The sequence below is a fragment of the Corvus hawaiiensis genome, chromosome 26 (assembly GCF_020740725.1).
Source record: "Corvus hawaiiensis isolate bCorHaw1 chromosome 26, bCorHaw1.pri.cur, whole genome shotgun sequence".
NCBI lineage: Eukaryota > Metazoa > Chordata > Aves > Passeriformes > Corvidae > Corvus > Corvus hawaiiensis.
The window spans coordinates 45,154,692-45,179,699 of record NC_063238.1 but is presented as its reverse complement, the minus strand read 5'-3'; the positions used below and the strand labels follow the sequence as shown (position 1 = coordinate 45,179,699).

The following is a 25,008-nucleotide window of genomic DNA, read 5'->3' as shown; positions in this document are numbered from 1 at the left end:
CATCCCGGTGATCCGTGTCCATCCCGGCAATCCATGTCCGTCCCTGTGATCCTGTCCCTGTCCATCCTGGCGATCCCTGTCCATCTCGTCCCTGTCCATCCTGGCAATCCCTGTCCGTCCCTGTCCATCCCGGCAATCTGTGTCCATCCCTGTCCATCCCGTCCCTGTCCATCCCAGCGATCTGTGTCCATCCCTGTCCATCCCTGTGATCCCGTCCCTGTCCATCCCTGTGATCCGTGTCCATCCCTTTCCATCCCTATGATCCGTGTCCATCCTGGTGATCCCTGTCCATCCCTGTCCATCCCTGTCCATCCCTGTGATCCGTGTCCATCCTGGTGGTCTGTGTCCATTCCGGCGATCCGTGTCCATCCCTGTCCATCCCTGTCCATCCCGGTGATCCCTGTCCATCCCTGGGATCTGTGTCCATCCCTGGGATCCGTGTCCATCCCGGTGATCCGTGTCCATCCCTGTCCATCCCGGCGATCCCGTCCCTGTCCATTCCAGCGATCCGTGTCCATCCCTGTCCATCCCTGTCCATCCCTACTATCCGTGTCCATCCTGGTGATCCCTGTCCATCCCTGCGATCCCGTCCCCCATCCGTACGATCCGTGTCCATCCCTATGATCTGTGTCCATCCTGGTGTTCCCTGTCCATCCCTGTCCATCCCTGTCCATCCCTGGGATCCGTGTCCATCCCGGCGATCCGTGTCCATCCCTGTCCATCCCTGCGATCCCGTCCCCCATCCGTATGATCCCTGTCCATCCCTGTCCATCCCTGTCCATCCCTATGATCCGTGTCCATCCTGGTGATCCCTGTCCATCCCTGCGATCCCGTCCCCCATCCCTGGGATCCGTGTCCATCCCTGTCCATCCCTGTCCATCCCTGTCCATCCCTGTGATCCGTGTCCATCCTGGCGGTCCGTGTCCATCCCGGTGATCCGTGTCCATCCCTGTCCATCCCGGCGATCCCGTCCCTGTCCATCCCGGTGATCCGTGTCCATCCCTGTCCATCCCTGGGATCCGTCCCCCATCCCTATGATCCGTGTCCATCCCGGCGATCCCTGTCCATCCCTGGGATCCGTGTCCATCCCTGGGATCCGTCCCCCATCCCTATGATCCGTGTCCATCCCTGGGATCCGTGTCCATCCCTGGGATCCGTGTCCACCCCGGCAGGCGGACGGTGCAGGAGCGGCTGACGGGGGCCGAGGTGCCGCTGTCGGACGAGCAGCTGGAGCTGATCCAGCGCCTCCAGAGGGGCCAATTCGGGGACGTCAACTTCGATCCCTACGAGGTGAGGGATCAATTCCCGCCGGGAACGGGATCAATTCCCGCCGGGAACGGGATCAATTCCTGCCGGGAAAGAGCACAATTCCCACTGGGAACGGGATCAATTCCCGCCGGGAAGGGGATCAATTCCCACTGGGAACGAGATCAATTCCTGCCGGGAACGAGATCAATTCCTGCTGGGAACGGGCGCAATTCCCACTGGGAACGAGATCAGTTCCTGCCGGGAAGGAGGGCAATTCCCAATGGGAATGAGCGCAATTCCCGGCAGGAGCGAGCGCAATTCCCGCCGGGAACGGGATCAATTCCCAGTGGGAACGAGATCAATTCCTGCTGGGAATGGTCACAATTCCTGCCGGGAACGGGATCAATTCCCTCTGGGAACGAGATCAATTCCCGCTGGGAAGGAGGGCAATTCCCAATGGGAATGAGCGCAATTCCCACTGGAAGGCGGGCAATTCCTGCTGGGAACGGGATCAATTCCTGCCTGGGACGAGATCAGTTCCTGCTGGGAATGAGATCAGTTCCTGCTGGGAACAAGATCAATTCCCGCTGGGAAGGAGGGCAATTCCCACCAGGAATGGGATCAATTCCCGCCGGGAACGAGCGCAATTCCTCCCAGGAACAGGATCAATTCCTGCTGGGATCGAGCGCAATTCCCGCCGGGAACGAGATCAATTCCCACTGGGAATGGGGGAGGGGAGGCCCCGGGAGTGGAATTCCCATTGGGAATGTGGGAGGGGAGGCCCCAGGAGTGGAAATCCAACTGGGAATGTGGGAGGGGAGGCCCTGGGAGTGAAATTCCCGCCGGGAATGTGGTCTGGGGGCTCAGCATTCCCGGTTTTCCAGCCGGCCGTGGATTTCTTCAGCCACGAGGTTCGGATCCATCCCGTGACCAACCGACCCGCGGACAAACGGAGCTTCATCCCCTCCCTCGTGGAGAAGGAGAAGGTGGGACATGGGCGGGAGAGACCGGAACGCCGGCGGGGGAGCGGGGAGGGTGGGAAGATCCCAGCGGGATGGGGGTGGGAAGATCCCGGTGGGATGAAGGGAGTGGGAAGATCCCAATGGGATGGGGGTGGGAAGATCCCGGTGGGATGAAGGGAGTGGGAAGATCCCAATGGGATGAGGAGGATGGGAAGATCCTGGTGGGATGAGGAGGGTGGAGAAATCCTGGTGGGATTGGGAGAGTGGGAAGATCCCAGTGGGATGAAGAGGATGGAAAATGCAAGGAGGACGGAAAGATCCCAGTGGATTGAGGGGATTGGGAAGATCCCGGTGGGATGAGGAGAGTGGGAAGATTCTTGTGGGATTGGGAGGATGGAAAATTCAAGGAGGACGGAAAGATCCCAGTGGATTGAGGGGAGTGGGAAGATCCCAATGGGGTGAGGATGGGAAGATCCTGGTGGGATGAGGGGAGTGGAAAGATCCCAATGGGATGGGGAGGGTGGGAAGATCCCGGTGGGATGAAGAGGATGGAAAAGTCGAAGAGGATGGAAGAGTCAAGGACAATGGAAAGATCCCAGTGGATTGAGGGGATTGGGAAGATCCCGGTGGGATTGGGAGGGTGGGAAAGCTGAGGAGGGTGGGAAGATCCCAGTGGGATGGGGAGGATGGGAAAAGTCCCAGTGGGAAAATCCCAGTGGGATGGGGAGGGTGGAAAAGCTGAGGAGGGTGGGAAGATCCCAATGGGAAGGAAAGGGTTGGAAAAGCTCCGGTGGGATGGAAAGGAGGGTGGGAAAGCTGAGAACAGTGGGAAGATCCCGATGGGATGGGGAGGATGGGAAGATCCTGGTGGGATGAGGAGGGTGGAGAAATCCTGGTGGGATTGGGAGAGTGGGAAGATCCCAGTAGGATGAGAGTGGGAAGATCCCGGTGGGATGAAGAGGATGGAAAATGCAAGGAGGACGGAAAGATCCCAGTGGATTGAGGGGATTGGGAAGATCCCGGTGGGATGAGGAGAGTGGGAAGATTCTTGTGGGATTGGGAGGATGGAAAATTCAAGGAGGACGGAAAGATCCCAGTGGATTGAGGGGAGTGGGAAGATCCCAATGGGATGAGGATGGAAAGATCCTGGTGGGATGAGGGGAGTGGAAAGATCCCAATGGGATGGGGAGGGTGGGAAGATCCCAGTGGGATGAAGAGGATGGAAAAGTCGAAGAGGATGGAAGAGTCAAGGACAATGGAAAGATCCCAGTGGATTGAGGGGATTGGGAAGATCCCGGTGGGATTGGGAGGGTGGGAAAGCTGAGGAGGGTGGGAAGATCCCAGTGGGATGGGGAGGATGGGAAAAGTCCCAGTGGGAAAATCCCAGTGGGATGGGGAGGGTGGAAAAGCTGAGGAGGGTGGGAAGATCCCAATGGGAAGGAAAGGGTTGGAAAAGCTCTGGTGGGATGGAAAGGAGGGTGGGAAAGCTGAGAACAGTGGGAAGATCCCCGATGGGATGGGAGGATGGGAAAAGTCCCAGTGGGAAAATCCCAGTGGGATTGGGAGGGTGGAAAAGCTGAGGAGGGTGGGAAGATCCCAGTGGGATGAGGAGATTGGGAAGATCCCGGTGGGATTGGGAGGGTGGAAAAGCTCCAGCGGGATGAGGGTGGAAAGATCCCGGTGGGATGAGGGGAGTGGGAAGATTCTTGTGGGATTGGGAGGATGGAAAATTCAAGGAGGACGGAAAGATCCCAGTGGATTGAGGGGAGTGGGAAGATCCCAGTGGGGTGAGGAGATTGGGAAGATCCCAACGGGATGAGGAGATTGGGAAGATCCCGGTGGGATTGGGAGGGTGGAAAAGCTCCGGTGGGATGAGGTTGGAAAAATCCCGGTGGGATGAAGGTGGGAAAGCTGAGGAGGGTGGGAAGATCCCAATGGGAAGGAAAGGGTTGGAAAAGCTCCGGTGGGATGGAAAGGAGGGTGGGAAAGCTGAGAACAGTGGGAAGATCCCGATGGGATGGGGAGGATGGGAAGATCCTGGTGGGATGAGGAGGGTGGAGAAATCCTGGTGGGATTGGGAGAGTGGGAAGATCCCAGTAGGATGAGAGTGGGAAGATCCCGGTGGGATGAAGAGGATGGAAAATGCAAGGAGGACGGAAAGATCCCAGTGGATTGAGGGGATTGGGAAGATCCCGGTGGGATGAGGAGAGTGGGAAGATTCTTGTGGGATTGGGAGGATGGAAAATTCAAGGAGGACGGAAAGATCCCAGTGGATTGAGGGGAGTGGGAAGATCCCAATGGGATGAGGATGGGAAGATCCTGGTGGGATGAGGGGAGTGGAAAGATCCCAATGGGATGGGGAGGGTGGGAAGATCCCAGTGGGATGAAGAGGATGGAAAAGTCGAAGAGGATGGAAGAGTCAAGGACAATGGAAAGATCCCAGTGGATTGAGGGGATTGGGAAGATCCCGGTGGGATTGGGAGGGTGGAAAAGCTGAGGAGGGTGGGAAGATCCCAGTGGGATGGGGAGGATGGGAAAAGTCCCAGTGGGAAAATCCCAGTGGGATGGGGAGGGTGGAAAAGCTGAGGAGGGTGGGAAGATCCCAATGGGAAGGAAAGGGTTGGAAAAGCTCTGGTGGGATGGAAAGGAGGGTGGGAAAGCTGAGAACAGTGGGAAGATCCCAGTGGGATGGGGAGGATGGGAAAAGTCCCAGTGGGAAAATCCCAGTGGGATTGGGGAGGGTGGAAAAGCTGAGGAGGGTGGGAAGATCCCAGTGGGATGAGGAGATTGGGAAGATCCCGGTGGGATTGGGAGGGTGGAAAAGCTCCAGCGGGATGAGGGTGGAAAGATCCCGGTGGGATGAGGGGAGTGGGAAGATTCTTGTGGGATTGGGAGGATGGAAAATTCAAGGAGGACGGAAAGATCCCAGTGGATTGAGGGGAGTGGGAAGATCCCAGTGGGGTGAGGAGATTGGGAAGATCCCAACGGGATGAGGAGATTGGGAAGATCCCGGTGGGATTGGGAGGGTGGAAAAGCTCCGGTGGGATGAGGTTGGAAAAATCCCGGTGGGATGAAGGTGGGAAAGCTGAGGAGGGTGGGAAGATCCCAATGGGAAGGAAAGGGTTGGAAAAGCTCCGGTGGGATGGAAAGGAGGGTGGGAAAGCTGAGAACAGTGGGAAGATCCCGATGGGATGGGGAGGATGGGAAGATCCTGGTGGGATGAGGAGGGTGGAGAAATCCTGGTGGGATTGGGAGAGTGGGAAGATCCCAGTAGGATGAGAGTGGGAAGATCCCGGTGGGATGAAGAGGATGGAAAATGCAAGGAGGACGGAAAGATCCCAGTGGATTGAGGGGATTGGGAAGATCCCGGTGGGATGAGGAGAGTGGGAAGATTCTTGTGGGATTGGGAGGATGGAAAATTCAAGGAGGACGGAAAGATCCCAGTGGATTGAGGGGAGTGGGAAGATCCCAATGGGATGAGGATGGAAAGATCCTGGTGGGATGAGGGGAGTGGAAAGATCCCAATGGGATGGGGAGGGTGGGAAGATCCCAGTGGGATGAAGAGGATGGAAAAGTCGAAGAGGATGGAAGAGTCAAGGACAATGGAAAGATCCCAGTGGATTGAGGGGATTGGGAAGATCCCGGTGGGATTGGGAGGGTGGGAAAGCTGAGGAGGGTGGGAAGATCCCAGTGGGATGGGGAGGATGGGAAAAGTCCCAGTGGGAAAATCCCAGTGGGATGGGGAGGGTGGAAAAGCTGAGGAGGGTGGGAAGATCCCAATGGGAAGGAAAGGGTTGGAAAAGCTCTGGTGGGATGGAAAGGAGGGTGGGAAAGCTGAGAACAGTGGGAAGATCCCGATGGGATGGGGAGGATGGGAAAAGTCCCAGTGGGAAAATCCCAGTGGGATTGGGAGGGTGGAAAAGCTGAGGAGGGTGGGAAGATCCCAGTGGGATGAGGAGATTGGGAAGATCCCGGTGGGATTGGGAGGGTGGAAAAGCTCCAGCGGGATGAGGGTGGAAAGATCCCGGTGGGATGAGGGGAGTGGGAAGATTCTTGTGGGATTGGGAGGATGGAAAATTCAAGGAGGACGGAAAGATCCCAGTGGATTGAGGGGAGTGGGAAGATCCCAGTGGGGCTGGGAAGGGTGGAAAGATCCCAATGGGATGAGGAGATTGGGAAGATCCCGGTGGGATTGGGAGAATGGAAAAGCTCCGGTGGGATGAGGTTGGAAAGATCCCGGTGGGATGAGGATGGCGGGAAACCCCTCCCTTCCCCTCCCCACCCCAAATCCCGGGAATTCCGCACCCCCGCAGGTGTCCAAGCTGGTCCACGCCATCAAGATGGGCTGGATCCAACCCCGGAAACCCAAGGAAAACATTCCCACGTTTTACGACCTGTGGGCGCGGGAGGATCCCGACTCCATCCTGGGCCGGCACAAGATGCACGTCCCCGCTCCCAAAATCCCGCTGCCGGGACACGCCGAGTCCTACAACCCCCCCCCGGAATTCCTGCTCAGCCCCGAGGAGGTGACGGAACGGGAACGGACACCGGGGAACGCCGGGAATGCCGAGGAGATCCCCAGGGATTGGGACGCGGCGGGATCCGCTCCGTGGAGGGGATTTGGGGGATCCCGTGGAGGCTGGAAGTGTTTTCCCAGGGAATTTGTGGGATGTCTCGTGCCTGGAAGTGTCCCAGGCGTCCCGGGGTAGTGGGAATTGTCGCTGCCTGTGGGATGGGATCGGCTCCGAGTTCCCACCCAAACCGTTCCAGGATCCCGTGGAAGGAGGGGGAGGTTTGGGATCGGTTCCCAGGAATTGGGGTGGTCGTGATGGAGCCCCGGGATAACTGGGAGAAGGTTCCGGAGCGGGATTTGTCCTGGCGGGATGAAGCCAGAGGGGACGGGGGAAAAGGGGGCAGAGAAATCCCAGGGGGATGAGGAGGACGGGAAAGATCCCGGTGGGATGAGGATGGAAAAGATCCCGGTGGGATGAGGAGGGTGGAAAATCCCAGCCAAGGAGCTGCCGACGGGAGCGATCTCAACCCTCGGGAATGGCTCCTCCCGAGCGCAGCATGTCCCATCCCCATCCCATCCCATTCCCAGTCCCATCCCATTCCCATCCCCCTCCCATCCCATTCCCATTCCCATTCCCATCCCATCCCCCTCCCATCCCATTCCCATTCCCATCCCAATCCCATCCCATCCCATCCCCATCCCATTCCCATCCCATCCCATCCCCATCCCATCCCATCCCATCCCATCCCATCCCATTCCCATCCCATTCCCATCCCATTCCCATCCCATTCCCATTCCCATCCCCGTTCCCAGAATTCCCATTCCCATCCCAATCCCCATTCCCATCCCATTCCCATCCCATCCCATCCCATCCCCATCCCATCCCATTCCCAGTCCCATCCCATTCCCAGTCCCATCCCAATCCCCATTCCCATCCCATCCCCATCCCCATCCCCATCCCATTCCCATCCCATCCCATTCCCATCCCATTCCCATCCCATCCCCATCCCATCCCATTCCCATCCCATCCCATCCCATCCCATTCCCATCCCATTCCCATCCCATTCCCATTCCCATCCCCGTTCCCAGAATTCCCATTCCCATCCCAATCCCCATTCCCATCCCATTCCCATCCCATCCCATCCCATCCCATCCCATCCCATCCCATCCCATCCCATTCCCATCCCATCCCCATCCCATCCCATTCCCAGTCCCATCCCATTCCCAGTCCCATCCCAATCCCCATTCCCATCCCATCCCCATCCCCATCCCATTCCCATCCCATCCCATTCCCATCCCATTCCCATCCTAATTCCCATTCCCATCCCATCCCAATTCCCAATCCCATCCCCATTCCCTTCCCATTCCAAGAATTCCCATCCCATCCCATCCCATCCCATCCCATTCCCATCCCCATCCCCATTCCCATTCCCATCCCGTTCCTATTCCCAATCCCAATCCCATTCACATCCCCATACCCATTCCATTCCCAGAATTCCCATCCCATCCCCATCCCCTTCCCATTCCCAATCCCATTCCTATTCCCATTCCTTATCCATCCCATCCCATTCCATCCCATTCCACTCCCGTTCCCATTCCCATCCCATTCCCATCCCATCCCATCCCCGTTCCCATCCCATCCCATCCCCGTTCCCAGAATTCCTATTCCCAGTCCCATCCCATTCCCCATTCCCATTCCCATCCCCATTCCCTTCCCATCCCCATTCCCATTCCTATTCCTATCCCATCCCATCCCATCCCATTCCCATTCCCATTCCCAGAATTCCCATCCCATTCCCCATTCCCATCCCATTCCCAGTCCCATCCTCAATCCCATTCCCATTCCCAATCCCATCCCCATCCCCATCCCATCCCATCCCATTCCATCCCCCATCCCCATCCCCAGAATTCCCAGAATTCCCAGAATTCCCATTCCCACAGAAACTGGCCTGGGAGCAGCAGGAGCCGGCCGAGCGGCGCCTGAACTTCATCCCGCAGAAATTCCGGAGCCTCCGCGCCGTTCCCGCCTATTCCCGCTTCATCCACGAGCGCTTCGAGCGCTGCCTCGACCTCTACCTGTGCCCCCGGCAGCGCAAAATGCGGGTGGGGAATCCCGGATCATCCCGGGGAAAAAAAAAAAAACGGGAACGAGGGGCTGGGAACGCCGGGAATGCGCGCGGGGGGGATTCCCGGCTGGAGAATGGAGCCGGGAATGGTTTCCCGGGAAGCTCCGGAGGGTTGGAACAGCCTGGATTGGTGTCATCCCGCAGGTCAACGTGGATCCCGAGGATCTCATTCCCAAACTTCCGAGGCCGCGGGATCTGCAGCCCTTCCCGACCACGCAGGCCCTGGTGAGGGAGGAGCGGAGCTGGGAACGGGGATTTTTTCCGGGAATATCGCCCTGGAATCGCGGGGATGGGCGGCCTCGGGAAGCAGGGCAGGGAGTGAGGCTGGGGATTCCCGGGAGAAAAGTGGGATTGAAGGGATCCAGGGGGGATCCAGGGCGGGATCTGCTGGCAGGGAACAGGGACAGGAGCAGAGGGAGCGGCCTCGGGCTGGGATTTTTGGGAATATCCCCCTGGAAAGGGCTGCCCGGGCTGGAATTCCGGGCTGGAGCGGCCATTCCCGGCTGGAATCGCCATCGCTGGGGGGGTGGGATGGGAGCAGGGCCGGGATTTGGGATCCCCATTCCCAGGATTTGTGGGACGGGATCAGGGCCGGGATTTGGGATCCCATTCCCAGGATTTCCCATCGCTAGGGGTGTGGGATGGGATCAGGGCCGGGATTTGGGATTTTGGGGATTTTTCGGGATTTTCTGGGGAATTTTGGGGATTTTGGGGGGATTTTTTTGGGATTTCCCATTGCTGGGGGGGTGGGGTGGGTTCGGGGCCGGGATTTGGGATCCCCATTCCCAGGATTTCCCATTGCTGTGGATTTGGGATGGGATCAGGGCCGGGATTTGGGATCCCCATTCCCAGGATTTGTGGGATGGGATCAGGGCCGGGATTTGGGATTTTTGGGGATTTTTGGGGATTTTTTGGGGAATTTTGGGGATTTTTTTGGGATTTCCCATCGCTGTGGATTTGGGATGGGATCAGGGCCGGGATTTGGGATGGGTTCGGCGCTGGGATTTGGGGATCCCCATTCCCAGGATTTGTGGGATGGGATCAGGGCCGGGATTTGGGATTTTTGGGGGTATTTGGGGGATTTTTTTGGGATTTCCCATCCCTGTGGATTTGGGTTCAGGGCCGCCAGATCCCAAATCCCGTGCTCCCTCCAGATCCCAAATCCCTCCTCCCTTCCCGAGGATTCTAGAGGCTCCCAGGGAGGAGCCCCGGAACTCCCGGGATTTGGGATTCTCCCTCATTCCCGTTTTTTTTCCCAGATTTACCGCGGCCATTCCAGCCTCGTCCGGACCCTGAGCGTGTCCCCCACTGGGCAGTGGTTGGTGTCAGGTACGGATCCGCCCCCGGATCGGGAATTCCCGGGAATGGGAGCGGCTGGGAACTGGGAATGGGGAATGGGAGGTACTGGGAATCGGGAACAGGGAATGGGAGCGGCTGGAATTTGGGAACGGCTGCAATTCCCGGCCCACGGAGCCGTTTTCCAGCTCGGGCTGCTCCACCTGGAATTCCTGGCTCTGGTTTGGGAATGGGGCTGAGATCAGGCGGGAAAAACGACGGCGTGATCCCGATCCCAATCCCGATCCCGATCCCGATCCCGATCCTGGGGTTCCTGCCCCTGGAACAGCCATGGGTGGGAGAGCAGGAGAGCTGCTGGGATGGGAATGGGAATTCTGGGAATGGGATGGGAATTCTGGGAATGGGATGGGATGGGAATGGGAATTCTGGGAATGGGATGGGAATGGGAATTCTGGGGATGGGAATGGGAATTCTGGGAATGGGATGGGAATTCTGGGAATGGGATGGGATTGGGAATTCTGGGGATGGGATGGGAATGGGAACTCTGGGAATGGGATGGGAATGGGAACGGGAATGGGGATGGAAATGGGGATGGGATGGGAATGGGATGGGATGGGATGGGAATGGAATGGGAATTCTGGGAATTCTGGGAATGGGAATTCTGGGAATGGAATGGGATGGGAATGGGAAGGGAATTCTGGGAATGGGATGGGGATGGTGTGATGGGGCAGGAGAGGGATTGGGAATTGGGGCAGCCAGGGAATTCTGGGGAATCTCAGGGAATCTCAGGGAATCTCAGGGAACCTCAGGGAATCACGGCCGCTGGGAATTGGGGGTGCCAGGGAATCTCAGGCGCTGGGAAGGGAATGGCGGCTGCCAGGGAATGGCTCCTCCTGTTCCCGTTCCCGTTCCCATTCCTGTTCCCATTCCCATTCCCGTTCCCATTCCTGTTCCCGTTCCCATTCCCGTTCCCGTTCCCATTCCCGTTCCCATTCCCGTTCCCATTTCTGTTCCCATTCCCGTTCCCATTCCTGTTCCCATTCCTGTTCCCGTTCCCGTTCCCATTCCTGTTCCCATTCCCGTTCCCGTTCCCATTCCCGTTCCCATTCCTGTTCCCATTCCCGTTCCCATTCCTGTTCCCGTTCCCATTCCCGTTCCCATTCCTGTTCCCATCCCTGTTCCCATTCCCGTTCCCGTTCTCATTCCCGTTCCCATTCCCGTTCCCATTCCCGTTCCCATTCCTGTTCCCATTCCTGTTCCCATTCCCATTCCTGTTCCCATTCCCGTTCCCATTCCCGTTCCCGTTCCCATTCCCGTCCCCCGTTCCCGTTCCCATTCCTGTTCCTGTTCCCGTTCCCGTTCCCATTCCCGTTCCTGTTCCCATTCCCATCCCCATCCCATCCCATTCCATTCCCGTCCAATCCCAATCCAAATCCCATCCCATTCCTATTCCCATCCCAATCTCAATCCCAATCCCATCCCAATCCCATCCCAATCCTGATCCCATCCCATCCCAATCCCATCCCAATCCCAATTCCAATCCCATCCAATTCCCAATCCCATTCCTAATCCCATTCCCATCCCCAATCCCATTCCCATCCCAATACCCATCCCAATCCAATCCCAATCCCAATCCCATGCCATTCCCATCCCATCCCAATCCCAAACCCATCCCACTCCAATCCCATCCCACTCCCATCCCATCCCCATCCCAATCCCAAACCCATCCCCAATCTCATCCCAATCCCATCCCCATTCCCATTCCCATCCCATCCCAATCCCATCCCGTTCCCATTCCCATCCCATCCCCATTCCCATTCCCATTCCCAATCCCAATCCCGTCCCATCCCAATCCCAACCCCATCCCATTCCCAATCCCATTCCCAATCTCATTCCTAATCCCAATCCCATCCCAATCCAATCCCAATCCCATCCCGTCCCAGGCTCCGACGACGGCACGCTGCGTTTCTGGGAGGTGAGCAGTGCCCGCTGCCTCCGCACCCTTCCCGTCGGATCCGTGGTCAAGAGCGTGGCCTGGAATCCCAATCCCAGCATCTCCCTGGTGGCCGTGGCCGTGTGAGTTCCCCGGGATCCTTCCCGCATTCCCTCGGGATCAGGGATCCCGGATCCGCTGTTCAGTCGGGATCGGCCGAATCCATCCTGGTGTTCCCATTTCCCAGCCCGGGGGATCCTCCGGGGCCGCAGCCGTCATTCCCTGCCTCGGGAATGGTGCTGGATCCTCCTTATCCCTCTTCTTATTCCCTCCTAAGCCCCTCCTAACTCCTTAATCCCCTCCTAATTCCGTAATCCCCTCCTAACGCCCTTTGTTTCCCCCACTTCCCTCCCAATTCTCTCCCAATTTCTTCCTAATTCCCGGTTTTTCCCCTCCTAATCCCCTCCTAGCTCCTTAATTCCCTCCTAACTCCTTAATCCCCTCCTAATTCCGTAATCCCCTCCTAACGCCCTTTGTTTCCCCCAATTCCCTCCCAATTCCCTCCCAATTTCTTCCTAATTCCCGGTTTTTCCCCTCCTAATCCCCTCCTAACTCCCTAATCCCGTCCTAACTCCTTAATCCCCTCCTAACTCCCTAATCCCCTCCTAACTCCCTCCTAACTCCCCCAATTCCCTCCCAATTCCCTCCCAATTTCTCCCTAATTCCTGGTTTTTCCCCTCCTAATCCCCTCCTAACTCTCCAATCCCCTCCTAACTCCTTAATTCCCTCCTAACTCCCTTCGTCGCCCCTCATTCCCTCCCAATTCCCTCCCAATTTCTTCCTAATTCCTGTTTTTTCCCCTCCTAATCCCCTCCTAACTCCCTAATTCCCCCAATTCCCTCTCAATTCCCTCCCGATTTCTTCCTAATTCCCGTTTTTTCACCTCCTAATTCCTTCCTAATTCCCTTTTTGTCCTTCCCAATCCCCTCTTTATTCCCTCCCCATTCCCTCCCAGTTCCCTCTCCAGTCCCTCCCAATTCCTTCCCGATTCCCTCCTAACATTCCCTGCTTATTCCTTTCCTTATCCCGCCCTTGTCCCTCCTCATTCCCTCTTTATTCCCACCTTTATTCCCTCCGCTTTTCCTCCCAATTCCCTCCTTTTTCCCTTTTTATCCCTCCTCATTCCCTCTTTATTCCCTCCCAATTCCTTCCGAATTCCCGCCTTTTTCCCACCCCAATTGCCTCCTCATTCCCTCCTCATTCCCTCTTTATTCCCTCCCAATTCCTTCCGAATTCCCGCCTTTTTCCCGCCCCAATTCCCTCCCAATTCTCTCCCAGTTCCCTCTTTATTCCCTCCTAACATTCCCTGCTTATTCCCTCTTGATCCCTCCCTATTCCCTCCTTTTTCCCTCCTCATTCCTTCCTCATTCCCTCCCGATCCCCTCTCTATTCCCGACTTTTTCCCACCCCAATTCTCTCCCAGTTCCCTCCCAGTTCCCTCCTTATTCCCTCTCCAGTCCCTCCCAATTCCCTCCTTTTTCCCTCCTTATCCCTCTTTATTCCCTCTTTTTTTTCCCCTCCCTATTCCCAACTTATTCCCTCCTTTTTCCCTCCCACTTCCCTCCTCATTCCCTCCCTGTGGAATGTCCTGGCACCTGGCAGATCCCACAAATCCCTCCCTGCGTCCCGATCCCGATCCCAGTCCCCATCCTGATCCTGATCCCATCCCACAGGAGGATTCCTTGATCCCAGGTTTCCCCCTGATCCCAGATTTCCCCCGATCCCAATCCCAATCCCATTCCTTAGGGATGAGCAGCTGCTCCAGGGAGGGTTCCCTGATCCAGGATTTCCCCCTGATCCCAGATTTCCCCCTGATCCCGTTCCCCAGGGATGAGCAGGAGCTCCAGGGAGGGTTCCCTGATCCCAGAGGTTCCCTGATCCAGGATTTCCCCCACATCCCAGATTTCCCCCTGATTCCGATCCCATTCCCTAAGGATGAGCAGGAGCTCCAAGGGAGGCTTCCCTCATCCCAGAGGATTCCTTGATCCCTGATTTCCCCCTGATCCCAGATTTCCCCCGATCCCGTTCCCTAGGGATGAGCAGGAGCTCCAGGGAGGGTTCCCTGATCCCGGATTTCCCCCTGATCCCGGATTTCCCCCTGATCCCGATCCCATTCCCTAGGGATGAGCAGGAGCTCCAGGGGAGGGTTCCCTGATCCCGGATTCTCCCTGATCCTGATCCCAATCCCGTTCCCTAGGGATGAGCAGGAGCTCCAGGGGAGGGTTCCCTGATCCCGGATTCCCCCTGATCCCGGATTCCCCCTGATCCCGATCCCGTTCCCTAGGGATGAGCAGGAGCTCCAGGGGAGGGTTCCCTGATCCCGGATTCCCCCTGATCCCGGATTCCCCCTGATCCCGATCCCGTTCCCTAGGGATGAGCAGGAGCTCCAGGGGAGGGTTCCCTGATCCCAGAGGATTCCTTGATCCCTGATTTCCCCCCGATCCCGGATTCCCCCTGATCCCGTTCCCCAGGGATGAGCAGGAGCTCCAGGGGAGGGTTCCCTGATCCCAGATTCCCCCTGATCCCAATCCCGATCTCATTCCCTGGGGATGAGCAGGAGCTCCAGGGGAGGGTTCCCTGATCCCACATTTCCCCTTATCCCGGATTTCCCCTGATCCCGATCCCAATCCCATTCCCTAGGGATGAGCAGCTGCTCCAGGGAGGGTTCCCTGATCCCGGATTCCCCCTGATCCCGGATTCCCCCTGATCCCGATCCCGTTCCCTGGGGATGAGCAGGAGCTCCAGGGAGGGTTCCCTGATCCCAGAGGATTCCTTGATCCCTGATTTCCCCCCAATCCCGGATTCCCCCTGATCCCAATCCCGATCCCTAGGGATGAGCAGGAGCTCCAGGGGAGGGTTCCCTGATCCCAGATTTCCCCTGATCCCGATCCCAATCCCATTCCCTAGGGATGAGCAGGTGCTCCAGGGGAGGGTTCCCTGATCCCGGATTCCCCCTGATCCCAGATTTCCCCTGATCCCAATCCCATTCCCAGGGATGAGCAGGAGCTCCAGGGGAGGGTTCCCTGATCCCAGAGGATTCCTTGATCCCTGATTTCCCCCTGATCCCAGATTTCCCCCGATCCCGATCCCATTCCCTAAGGATGAGCAGGAGCTCCAGGGGAGGCTTCCCTGATCCCAGATTCCCCCTGATCCTGATCCCAATCCCGTTCCCTAGGGATGAGCAGGAGCTCCAGGGGAGGGTTCCCTGATCCCGGATTCCCCCTGATCCCGGATTCCCCCTGATCCCGATCCCGTTCCCTAGGGATGAGCAGGTGCTCCAGGGGAGGGTTCCCTGATCCCAGATTCCCCCTGATCCTGATCCCAATCCCATTCCCTAGGGATGAGCAGGTGCTTCTGGTGAATCCGGGCCTCGGGGACCGGCTGCTGGTGGCGGCCACGGATCAGCTCCTGGATTCCTGGGAGGCTCCGGAGGAGGAGCGGATCCAGCCCGTCCGCTGGATCCCGGCCGGCCCCGAGGAGCGCGGGAAGGGGATCCGGCTGCTGGTGCAGCACGGCAAGGTGGGATCGGCATTCCCGGGATTCAGGGGTGGGGGGATCAACATTCCCGGGATCTGGGTGGGATTGGCATTCCCAGGATTTGGGTGGGATCGGCATTCCTGGGATCTGGGTGGGATCAGCATTCCCAGAAAGTGGGGGGGATCAGCATTCCCAGGATTTGGGTGGGATCGGCATTCCCGGGATCTGGGTGGGATCAGCATTCCCAGAAAGTGGGGGGGATCAGCATTCCCAGGATTTGGGTGGGATTGGCATTCCCGGGATCTGGGTGGGATCAGCATTCCCAGAATGTGGGGGGGATCAGCATTCCCAGGATTTGGGTGGGATCGGCATTCCCGGGATCTGGGTGGATTGGGATTCCCAGGATCAGGGTGGGATCGGCATTCCCAGGATCTGGGGGGATCAGCATTCCTGGGATTTGGGTGGGATCGGCATTCCCAGGATTTGGGTGGGATCGGCATTCCCAGGATCTGGGGGGATCGGGATTCCCGGGATTTGGGTGGGATTGGGATTGGCATTCCTGGGATCTGGGGGGATCAGCATTCCCAGGATTTGGGGGGATCGGCACTACCAGGATTTGGGTGGGATCGGGATTCCCGGGATTTGGGTGGGATCGGCATTCCTGGGATCTGGGAGGTTGTGGGATCAATCCCAGCCCGGGATCCTGGCAGGGTCCTCGTTCCCGCGTTGCATCCCGAGGGACAGAATTCCCAGGGGATCCTTGGTCCCTGCTCCGCATCCCAAGGGAGGGATCCCGGGAGTCCGGAGGCTCCGTGTCCATCCCCGAATCCCTTCCCATTCCCGGCAATCCCGGAGCCTTTCCCAGGGGGTGGGGGAGGGGGATTCTCCCCAGCCCCACATTCCGGGGATCCCCCGGGAACATTTCCCGGCGCCTCGGAGCCGCCGGAATTCCAGCTGGGATCGGCCCCTTTTCCCAGCTTTTCCCGGGAATCCCCGGCCTCCGGCCCTGCCCTGCTTCCCGAGGCCGCCCATCCCCGTTTGCCCGCAATTCCAGGGGGATATTCCCGAAAATCCCAGCCCGAGGCCGCTCCCTCTGCTCCTGTCCCTGTTCCCAGCCAGCAGATCCCACCCTGGATCCCCCCTGGATCCCTTCAATCCCACTTTTCTCCTGGGAATTCCCCATTCCCTTCTTCCCATTCCCACCAACCAAACCCCGCTCTCACCCCTTCCCAAATCCCTCCATTCCCGCTCCGGGGAGCTCCGGGATGATCCGGAGGGTCGGGATTTTACCCGTCCCATCTCTATCCCATCCCATCCCATCCCCATCCCATCCCATTCCCATCCCATCCCATCCCATTCCCATCCCATCCCATCCCATCCCATTCCATCCCCATTCCCATCCCATTCCCATCCCATTCCCATCCCATCCCATCCCATCCCATTCCATCCCCATTCCCATCCCATTCCCATCCCATCCCATCCCCATTCCCATCCCTTTCCCATCCCCATTCCAATCCCATCCCATCCCATCCCATTCCAATCCCACCCCATTCCCATTCCCATCCCCATTCCAATCCCATCCCATTCCCATTCCCATCCCCATTCCAATCCCATCCCTTTCCCATTCCCATCCCATCCCATCCTATCCCCATCCCCGTTCCCATTCTCATCCCCATTCCCATCCCATTCCCATTTGTATCCCCATCCCCATTCCAATCCCATCCCATTCCCATATCCCACATCCCACATCCCACATCCCATATCCCATGTCCCATATCCCATTCCCACCCTGGGGAGCTCTGGGATGATCCAGAGGGTCAGGATCTCAGCCGCATCCCGCATCCCATTCCCACATCCCACATCCCATATCCCGCATCCCATATCCCATATCCCATATCCCATTCCCGTATCCCACATCCCACATCCCGCATCCCATATCCCATATCCCATTCCTGTATCCCACATCCCACATCCCACATCCCATATCTCATGTCCCATATCCTACATCCCATATCCACATCCCACATCCCATATCCCACATCCCACATCCCATATCCCACATCCCATATCCCACATCCCACATCCCATATCCCATATCCCATATCCCATATCCCACATCCCATATCCCACATCCCATATCCCACATCCCATTCCCACATCCCACATCCCACATCCCACATCCCACATCCCACATCCCACATCCCACATCCCACATCCCATTCCCACATCCCACATCCCATATCCCACATCCCATATCCCATATCCCATATCCCATATCCCATATCCCATATCCCATATCCCATATCCCACATCCCACATCCCACATCCCACATCCCACATCCCATATCCCACATCCCACATCCCACATCCCACATCCCATATCCCATTCCCACATCCCGTATCCCGTATCCCACATCCCGCCCCCCGTCTCCCTCCGGCAGCCGGTGACGCAGGTGACGTGGCACGCCAAGGGCGATTACTGGGCCTCGGTGCTCCGCAATCCCGGCAGCCGCCAGGTGCTGATCCACCAGAGCAGCCGCCGCTGGAGCCAGGATCCCTTCCGGAAAAGCCCGGGAATGATCCAGTGCGTGCGCTTCCACCCGCTCCGGCCCTATTTCCTGGTGGCCTCGCAGCGCTCCGTGCGCGTCTACAACCTGCTCCGCCAGGAGCTCACCAAGAAGCTCCAGAGCAACTGCCAGTGGATCTCCAGCATGGCCGTGCATCCCGGAGGTGCGGGCGGGGGGCCGGGATTCCCGGGAATGCCGCCGTTCCCGAGGGATGGCCGGAGCCGCCGCCCGCTGACGCCGGCGCTCTTCCGTAGGGGACAACGTCATCTGCGGCAGCTACGACAGCAAACTGGCCTGGTTTGACCTGGACCTGTCCACGCGGCCCTACCGGGTGCTCCGGTGAGTCCCGGAATTCCCGCTGGGTTCCCGAGTCTGTGGAGGTGCTGGGATCTGTTGGGATCGGCTGGGATCGGCTGGGATCCGCTGGGGTTGTGCCGGGAGCGTCCTGGCGCTCGGTGGGAGCCGGAAATCCCGGTTTGGCCCGGGTTTCTGTGGGGATGGGAGGCCTGGGTTGGCCTGTTATCCCAAGTTATCCGGGGTTGTTATCCCAAGTTATCCGGGGTTGTTATCCCAAGTTATCCAGGGTTGTTATCCCAAATTATCCGGGGTTGTTATCCCGAATTATCTGGGATTGTTATCCCCAGTTATCCAGGGTTGTTATCCTGAATTATCCGGGGTTGTTATCCCGAATTATCTGGGATTGTTATCCCGAATTATCTGGGATTGTTATCCCCAGTTATCCGGGGTTGTTATCCCAAGTTATCCGGGGTTGTTATCCCAAATTATCCAGGGTTGTTATCCCGAATTATCTGGGATTGTTATCCCAAGTTATCCAGGGTTGTTATCCCAAGTTATCCGGGGTTGTTATCCCGAATTATCTGGGATTGTTATCCCAAGTTATCCAGGGTTGTTATCCCGAGTTATCCGGGGTTGTTATCCTGAATTATCTGGGGTTGTTATCCCAAGTTATCTGGGGTTGTTATCCCGAGTTATCCGGGGTTGTTATCCCGAATTATCTGGGGTTGTTATCCCAAATTATCTGGGATTGTTATCCCAAGTTATCCAGGGTTGTTATCCCGAATTATCCGGGGTTGTTATCCCGAATTATCTGGGATTGTTATCCCCAGTTATCCGGGGTTGTTATCCCGAATTATCCAGGGTTGTTATCCCGAATTATCTGGGATTGTTATCCCGAATTATCTGGGATTGTTATCCCCAGTTATCCAGGGTTGTTATCCCCAGTTATCCGGGGTTGTTATCCCGAATTATCCAGGGTTGTTATCCCGAATTATCTGGGATTGTTATCCCAAGTTATCCAGGGTTGTTATCCCAAGTTATCCGGGGTTGTTATCCTGAATTATCTGGGGTTGTTATCCCAAGTTATCTGGGGTTGTTATCCCGAGTTATCCGGGGTTGTTATCCCGAATTATCTGGGGTTGTTATCCTGAATTATCCGGGGTTGTTATCCCGAATTATCTGGGGTTGTTATCCCGAGTTATCCGGGGTTGTTATCCCGGGTTGTTATCCTGTATTTTCCCTCCTTGTCCCGGGTTGTTCTCCCTTGTTATCCCAGGGTATCCCAAATTATCCGGGGTTGTTATCCCATATTTTCCCTCCTTGTCCCGGGTTGTTATCCCAAATTATCCCGGGTTGTTATCCCATATTCTTCCTCCTTGTCCCAGGTTGTTATCCCGCGTTATCCCAGGTTGTTATTCCATATTTTTCCTCCTTGTCCCGGGTTGTTATCCGAAATTATCCGGGGTTGTTATCCCGTATTTTCCCTCCTTGTCCCGGGATGTTATCCCGCATTATCCCAGGTTATCCCAAATTATCCCGGGTTGTTATCCCATATTTTCCCTCCTTGTCCCGGGTTGTTATCCCGCGTTATCCCAGGTTGTTATCCCGTATTTTCCCTCCTTGTCCCGGGTTGTTATCCCGTGTTATCCCGGGTTGTTATCCCATATTTTCCCTCCTTGTCCCGGGTTGTTATCCCGCGTTATCCCAGGTTATCCCAAATTATCCCGGGTTGTTATCCCATATTTTCCCTCCTTGTCCCGGGTTGTTATCCCGCGTTATCCCAGGTTGTTATCCCGTATTTTCCCTCCTTGTCCCGGGTTGTTATCCCAGGTTGTTATCCCAGGTTGTTATCCCACGTTATCCCAGGTTATCCCAGGTTATCCCGGGCTGTTATCCCGTATTTTCCCTCCCTGTCCCAGGTTGTTATCCCAGGTTGTTATCCCACGTTATCCCAGGTTATCCCGGGCTGTTATCCCGTATTTTCCCTCCTTGTCCCAGGTTGTTATCCCAGGTTGTTACCCCACGTTATCCCAGGTTATCCCGGGCTGTTATCCCAGATTGTTCTCCCACAGTATCCCGGGCTGTTATCCCTTTTATCCCGGTTTTTCCTGGGCTGTTATCCCCGTTATCCCGGGCCGTTATCCCGGTTTTCCCCAGGCCGTTATCCCTGTTATCCTGGTTTTTTCCAGGGCATTATCCTCGTTATCCCAGGCCGTTATCCTGGTTTTCCCCGGGCTGTTATCCCTGTTATCCCGGGCCGTTATCCCAGGCCGTTATCCTGGTTTTCCTTGGGTTGTTATCCCAGGCCGTTATCCCGGTTTTCCCTGGGCTGTTATCCCCATTATCCCAGGCCATTATCCCGGTTTTCCCGGGCTGTTATCCCCATTATCCCAGGCCATTATCCCGGTTTTCCCTGGGCCGTTATCCCCGTTATCCCAGGCCATTATCCCAGTTTTCCCTGGGCCATTATCCCCGTTATCCAAGGCCATTATCCCGGTTTTCCCAGCTGTTCTCCCGCTTTTTCCCAGGCCGTTATCCCAGTTCTCCCCGGGCCGTTATCCCAGGCCGTTATCCCGGTTTTCCCGGGCTGTTATCCCCATTATCCCAGGCCATTATCCCGGTTTTCCCTGGGCCGTTATCCCCGTTATCCCAGGCCATTATCCCGGTTTTCCCTGGGCCATTATCCCCGTTATCCAAGGCCATTATCCCGGTTTTCTCAGCTGTTCTCCCGCTTTTTCCCAGGCCGTTATCCCAGTTCTCCCCGGGCCGTTATCCCAGGCCGTTATCCCGGTTTTCCCTGGCTGTTATCCCCGTTATCCCAGGCTGTTATCCTGGTTTTCCCCAGGCCATTATCCCAGGCCGTTATCCCGGTTTTCCCCGGCTGTTAACCCTGTTATCCCAGGCCATTATCCCGGCTTTCCTGGGCTGTTATCCCTGTTATCCCAGGCCATTATCCCGGTTTTCCCTGGCCGTTATCCCCGTTATCCTGGGCCGTTATCCCGGTTTTTCCCGGGCCGTTATCCCGGCGTTCCCCGCTGATTCCCGCTTTCCAGGCACCACCGCCGCGCCCTGCGCTCCGTGGCGTTCCACCGCCGCTATCCGCTCTTCGCCTCCGGCTCCGACGACGGCACCGTCATCGTCTGCCACGGCATGGTCTACAAGTACGGATCGCGGGGATCGCCGGGATCCGATCCCTCTTTTTGGGCTCCTTGGGGTGGTTTGGGGGATCCTGGAGTTACCCGGGATTGGATCCCAAAGATATCTGGGATTGGATCCCTCTTTTTGGGCTCCTTGGGGTGGTTTGGGGGATCCCGGAATTACCAGGGATTGGATCCCAAAGATATCCGGGATTGGATCCCAAAGATATCTGGGATTGGATCCCAAAGATATCCGGGATTGGATCTCTCTTTTTGGGCTCCTTGGGGTGGTTTGGGGGATCCTGGAATTACCCAGGATTGGATCCCAAAGATCTCCGGGATCGGGTCCCTCCCGTTGGGCTCTGGGCGTGGGAGCAGCGTTTTGGGACCCCCATGGTGGGCGGAACTCCAGGAATTCCCATTCCCGGCCCAATAATCCCCATTCCCACTCCGAAAATTCCCATTCCCGCTGTGAGAATTCCCATTCCTACTCCCATAATTCCTGTTCCCGCTCCCATAATCCCCATTCCCACTACGGTGGTTCCCATCCCCACTCCCATAATTCCCATTCCCACTCCCATAATTCCCATTCCCATAATTCCCATTCCCACTCCCATAATCCCAATCCCCACTCCCATCATCCCCACTCTCATAATTCCCATTCCCACTCCCGTAATTCCCATTCCCACTCCCATAATCCCCATTCCCGCTCCCATCATCCCCGTTCCCACTCCCATAATCCCCGTTCCCACTCCCATAATTCCCATTCCCGCTCTCATCATCCCCGTTCCCGCTCCCATCATCCCCATTCCCGCTCGGATAATCCCGGTTCCGGCGGCGGTGGCGGATTCCCGCTGTGTTAATTCCCATTCCCACTCCCATAATTCCCGTTCCCGCTCCCATCATCCCCATTCCCACTCCCATCATCCCCATTCCCGCTCCCATCATCCCCGTTCCCGCTGGGATAATCCCGGTTCCAGTGGCGGTGATGGATTCCCGCTGTGTTAATCCCCATTCCCATTCCCATAATTCCCATTCCCACTCCCATAATTCCCATTCCCACTCCCATCATCCCCATTCCCACTCCCATCATCCCCATTCCCACTCCCATAATCCCCATTCCCACTCCCATAATTCCCATTCCCACTCCCATAATCCCCGTTCCCACTCCCATAATTCCCATTCCCACTCCCATAATCCCCGTTCCCACTCCCATAATCCCCATTCCCACTCCCTAATTCCCATTCCCACTCCCTAATTCCCATTCCCACTCCCATAATCCCCATTCCCACTCCCATAATTCCCATTCCCACTCCCATCATCCCCGTTCCCACTCCCATAATCCCCATTCCCGCTCCCATCATCCCCATTCCCACTCGGATAATCCCGGTTCCGGCGGTGGTGGCGGATTCCCGCTGTGTTAATTCCCATTCCCACTCCCATAATTCCCGTTCCCGCTCCCATCATCCCCATTCCCACTCCCATAATCCCCATTCCCACTCCCATAATTCCCATTCCCGCTCCCATCATCCCCGTTCCCGCTGGGATAATCCCGGTTCCGGCGGCGGTGATGGATTCCCGCTGTGTTAATTCCCATTCCCATTCCCATAATCCCCATTCCCACTCCCATAATTCCCATTCCCACTCCCATCATCCCCATTCCCACTCCCATAATCCCCGTTCCCACTCCCATAATTCCCATTCCCACTCGCATAATTCCCGTTCCCGCTCCCATCATCCCCATTCCCACTCCCATAATCCCCATTCCCGCTCCCATCATCCCCGTTCCCGCTGGGATAATCCCGGTTCCGGCGGCGGTGATGGATTCCCGCTGTGTTAATTCCCATTCCCATTCCCATCATCCCCATTCCCACTCCCATAATCCCCATTCCCGCTCCCATAATTCCCATTCCCACTCCCTAATTCCCATTCCCACTCCCGTAATCCCTGTTCCCGCTCCCATAATCCCCATCCCCACTCCCATCATCCCCATTCCCGCTCCCATCATCCCCGTTCCCGCTGGGATAATCCCGGTTCTGGCGGCGGTGATGGATTCCCGCTGTGTTAATTCCCATTCCCATTCCCATCATCCCCATTCCCACTCCCATAATTCCCATTCCCATTCCCATCATCCCCATTCCCACTCCCATAATCTCCATTCCCACTCCCTAATTCCCATTCCCACTCCCATAATCCCCATTCCCGCTCCCATAATCCTCATCCCCACTCCCATCATCCCCGTTCCCGCTCCCATCATCCCCGTTCCCGCTGGGATAATCCCGGTTCCGGCGGCGGTGATGGATTCCCGCTGTGTTAATTCCCATTCCCACTCCCATAATCCCCATTCCCGCTCCCATAATCCCCGTTCCCGCTCCCATAATTCCCATTCCCGCTCCCATCATCCCCGTTCCCGCTGGGATAATCCCGGTTCCGGCGGCGGTGATGGATTCCCGCTGTGTTAATTCCCATTCCCACTCCCATAATCCCCATTCCCGCTCCCATAATTCCCATTCCCACTCCCTAATTCCCATTCCCACTCCCATAATCCCCGTTCCCGCTCCCATAATCCCCATCCCCACTCCCATCATCCCCGTTCCCGCTCCCATCATCCCCGTTCCCGCTGGGATAATCCCGGTTCCGGCGGCGGCGGCTGACTCCGGCTCCTCCGGCAGTGACCTGCTGCAGAACGCGCTGCTGGTGCCGCTCAAGGTGCTCAAGGGCCACGCGCCGACGCTCGACCTCGGCGTCCTCGACGTCGCCTTCCACCCCCAGCAGCCCTGGCTCTTCTCCGCCGGCGCCGACGGCACCGTGCGCCTCTACACCTGACGCTGCTCACCGGGATCCAGCGGGATCCACCGGGATCCGGTGCGGTCGGAATTCCCGCTCACAGGGTTCAATAAAGGCTTTTTCTGGATCCAATCCCGGGCTCTTCGTCTCCTGAATTCCCTGATGTGCCCATCCCCATTCCCACATTCCCTGGGTGTCCCCATCCCAATCCCATTCCCACGTCCCCCCATGTCCCCATTCCCATTCCCACATTCCCTGGGTGTCCCCATCCCAATCCCATTCCCACATTCCCACATCCCCTGGGTGTCCCCATTCCCACATTCCCCATGTCCCCATCCCCATTCCCACATTCCCAAGTATCCCTATCCCAATCCCATTCCCACATTCCCTACACGCAGCATTCCTGCAGGATCGGAATTCCCGCTCACAGTGTTCAATAAAGGCTTTTCATGGATACAATCCCGGCCTCTTCATGTCCTCAATTCCCCAATGTCCCCATTCCCAAATTCCCACATTCCCAAGTATCCCAATCCCATTCCCACATCCCCCAGGTGTCCCCATCCCATTCCCACATCCCCCGGGTGTCCCCATCCCCATTCCCACAT

At 57.1% G+C, this 25,008-nt stretch overlaps 2 protein-coding genes across 4 annotated transcripts in view; both read left to right on the top strand.

The window, feature by feature from the left end:
- Positions 1-24,531, top strand: part of BOP1 (BOP1 ribosomal biogenesis factor) — a 117,646-nt gene extending 93,115 nt beyond the window's left edge. For both annotated transcript variants that reach the window (XM_048287238.1, XM_048287239.1), the window contains exons 5-16: positions 1,173-1,290; positions 2,133-2,234; positions 6,524-6,736; positions 8,665-8,826; positions 8,994-9,074; positions 10,109-10,178; positions 12,089-12,221; positions 15,477-15,657; positions 18,057-18,345; positions 18,437-18,521; positions 21,533-21,640; positions 24,289-24,531. In XM_048287238.1, the coding sequence (XP_048143195.1) occupies positions 1,173-1,290; positions 2,133-2,234; positions 6,524-6,736; positions 8,665-8,826; positions 8,994-9,074; positions 10,109-10,178; positions 12,089-12,221; positions 15,477-15,657; positions 18,057-18,345; positions 18,437-18,521; positions 21,533-21,640; positions 24,289-24,442 (1,696 nt within the window). In that variant the 3' untranslated portion in view covers positions 24,443-24,531. The remainder of the gene's footprint in view (positions 1-1,172; positions 1,291-2,132; positions 2,235-6,523; positions 6,737-8,664; positions 8,827-8,993; positions 9,075-10,108; positions 10,179-12,088; positions 12,222-15,476; positions 15,658-18,056; positions 18,346-18,436; positions 18,522-21,532; positions 21,641-24,288) is intronic.
- On the top strand, positions 18,535-20,025 carry LOC125317443. 2 transcript variants are annotated; one of them, XM_048287241.1, is made up of 2 exons: positions 18,535-19,689; positions 20,000-20,025. In XM_048287241.1, the coding sequence occupies exon 1, from the start codon at positions 18,680-18,682 to the stop codon at positions 19,628-19,630; it is 951 nt and encodes a 316-aa protein (XP_048143198.1). In that variant the 5' UTR covers positions 18,535-18,679; the 3' UTR covers positions 19,631-19,689; positions 20,000-20,025. The 2 variants fall into 2 exon arrangements, with proteins under 2 accessions (XP_048143198.1, XP_048143197.1); XM_048287240.1 differs by lacking the exon at positions 20,000-20,025 and adding an exon at positions 19,756-19,847.
- Positions 24,532-25,008: the final 477 nt, after the last annotated feature.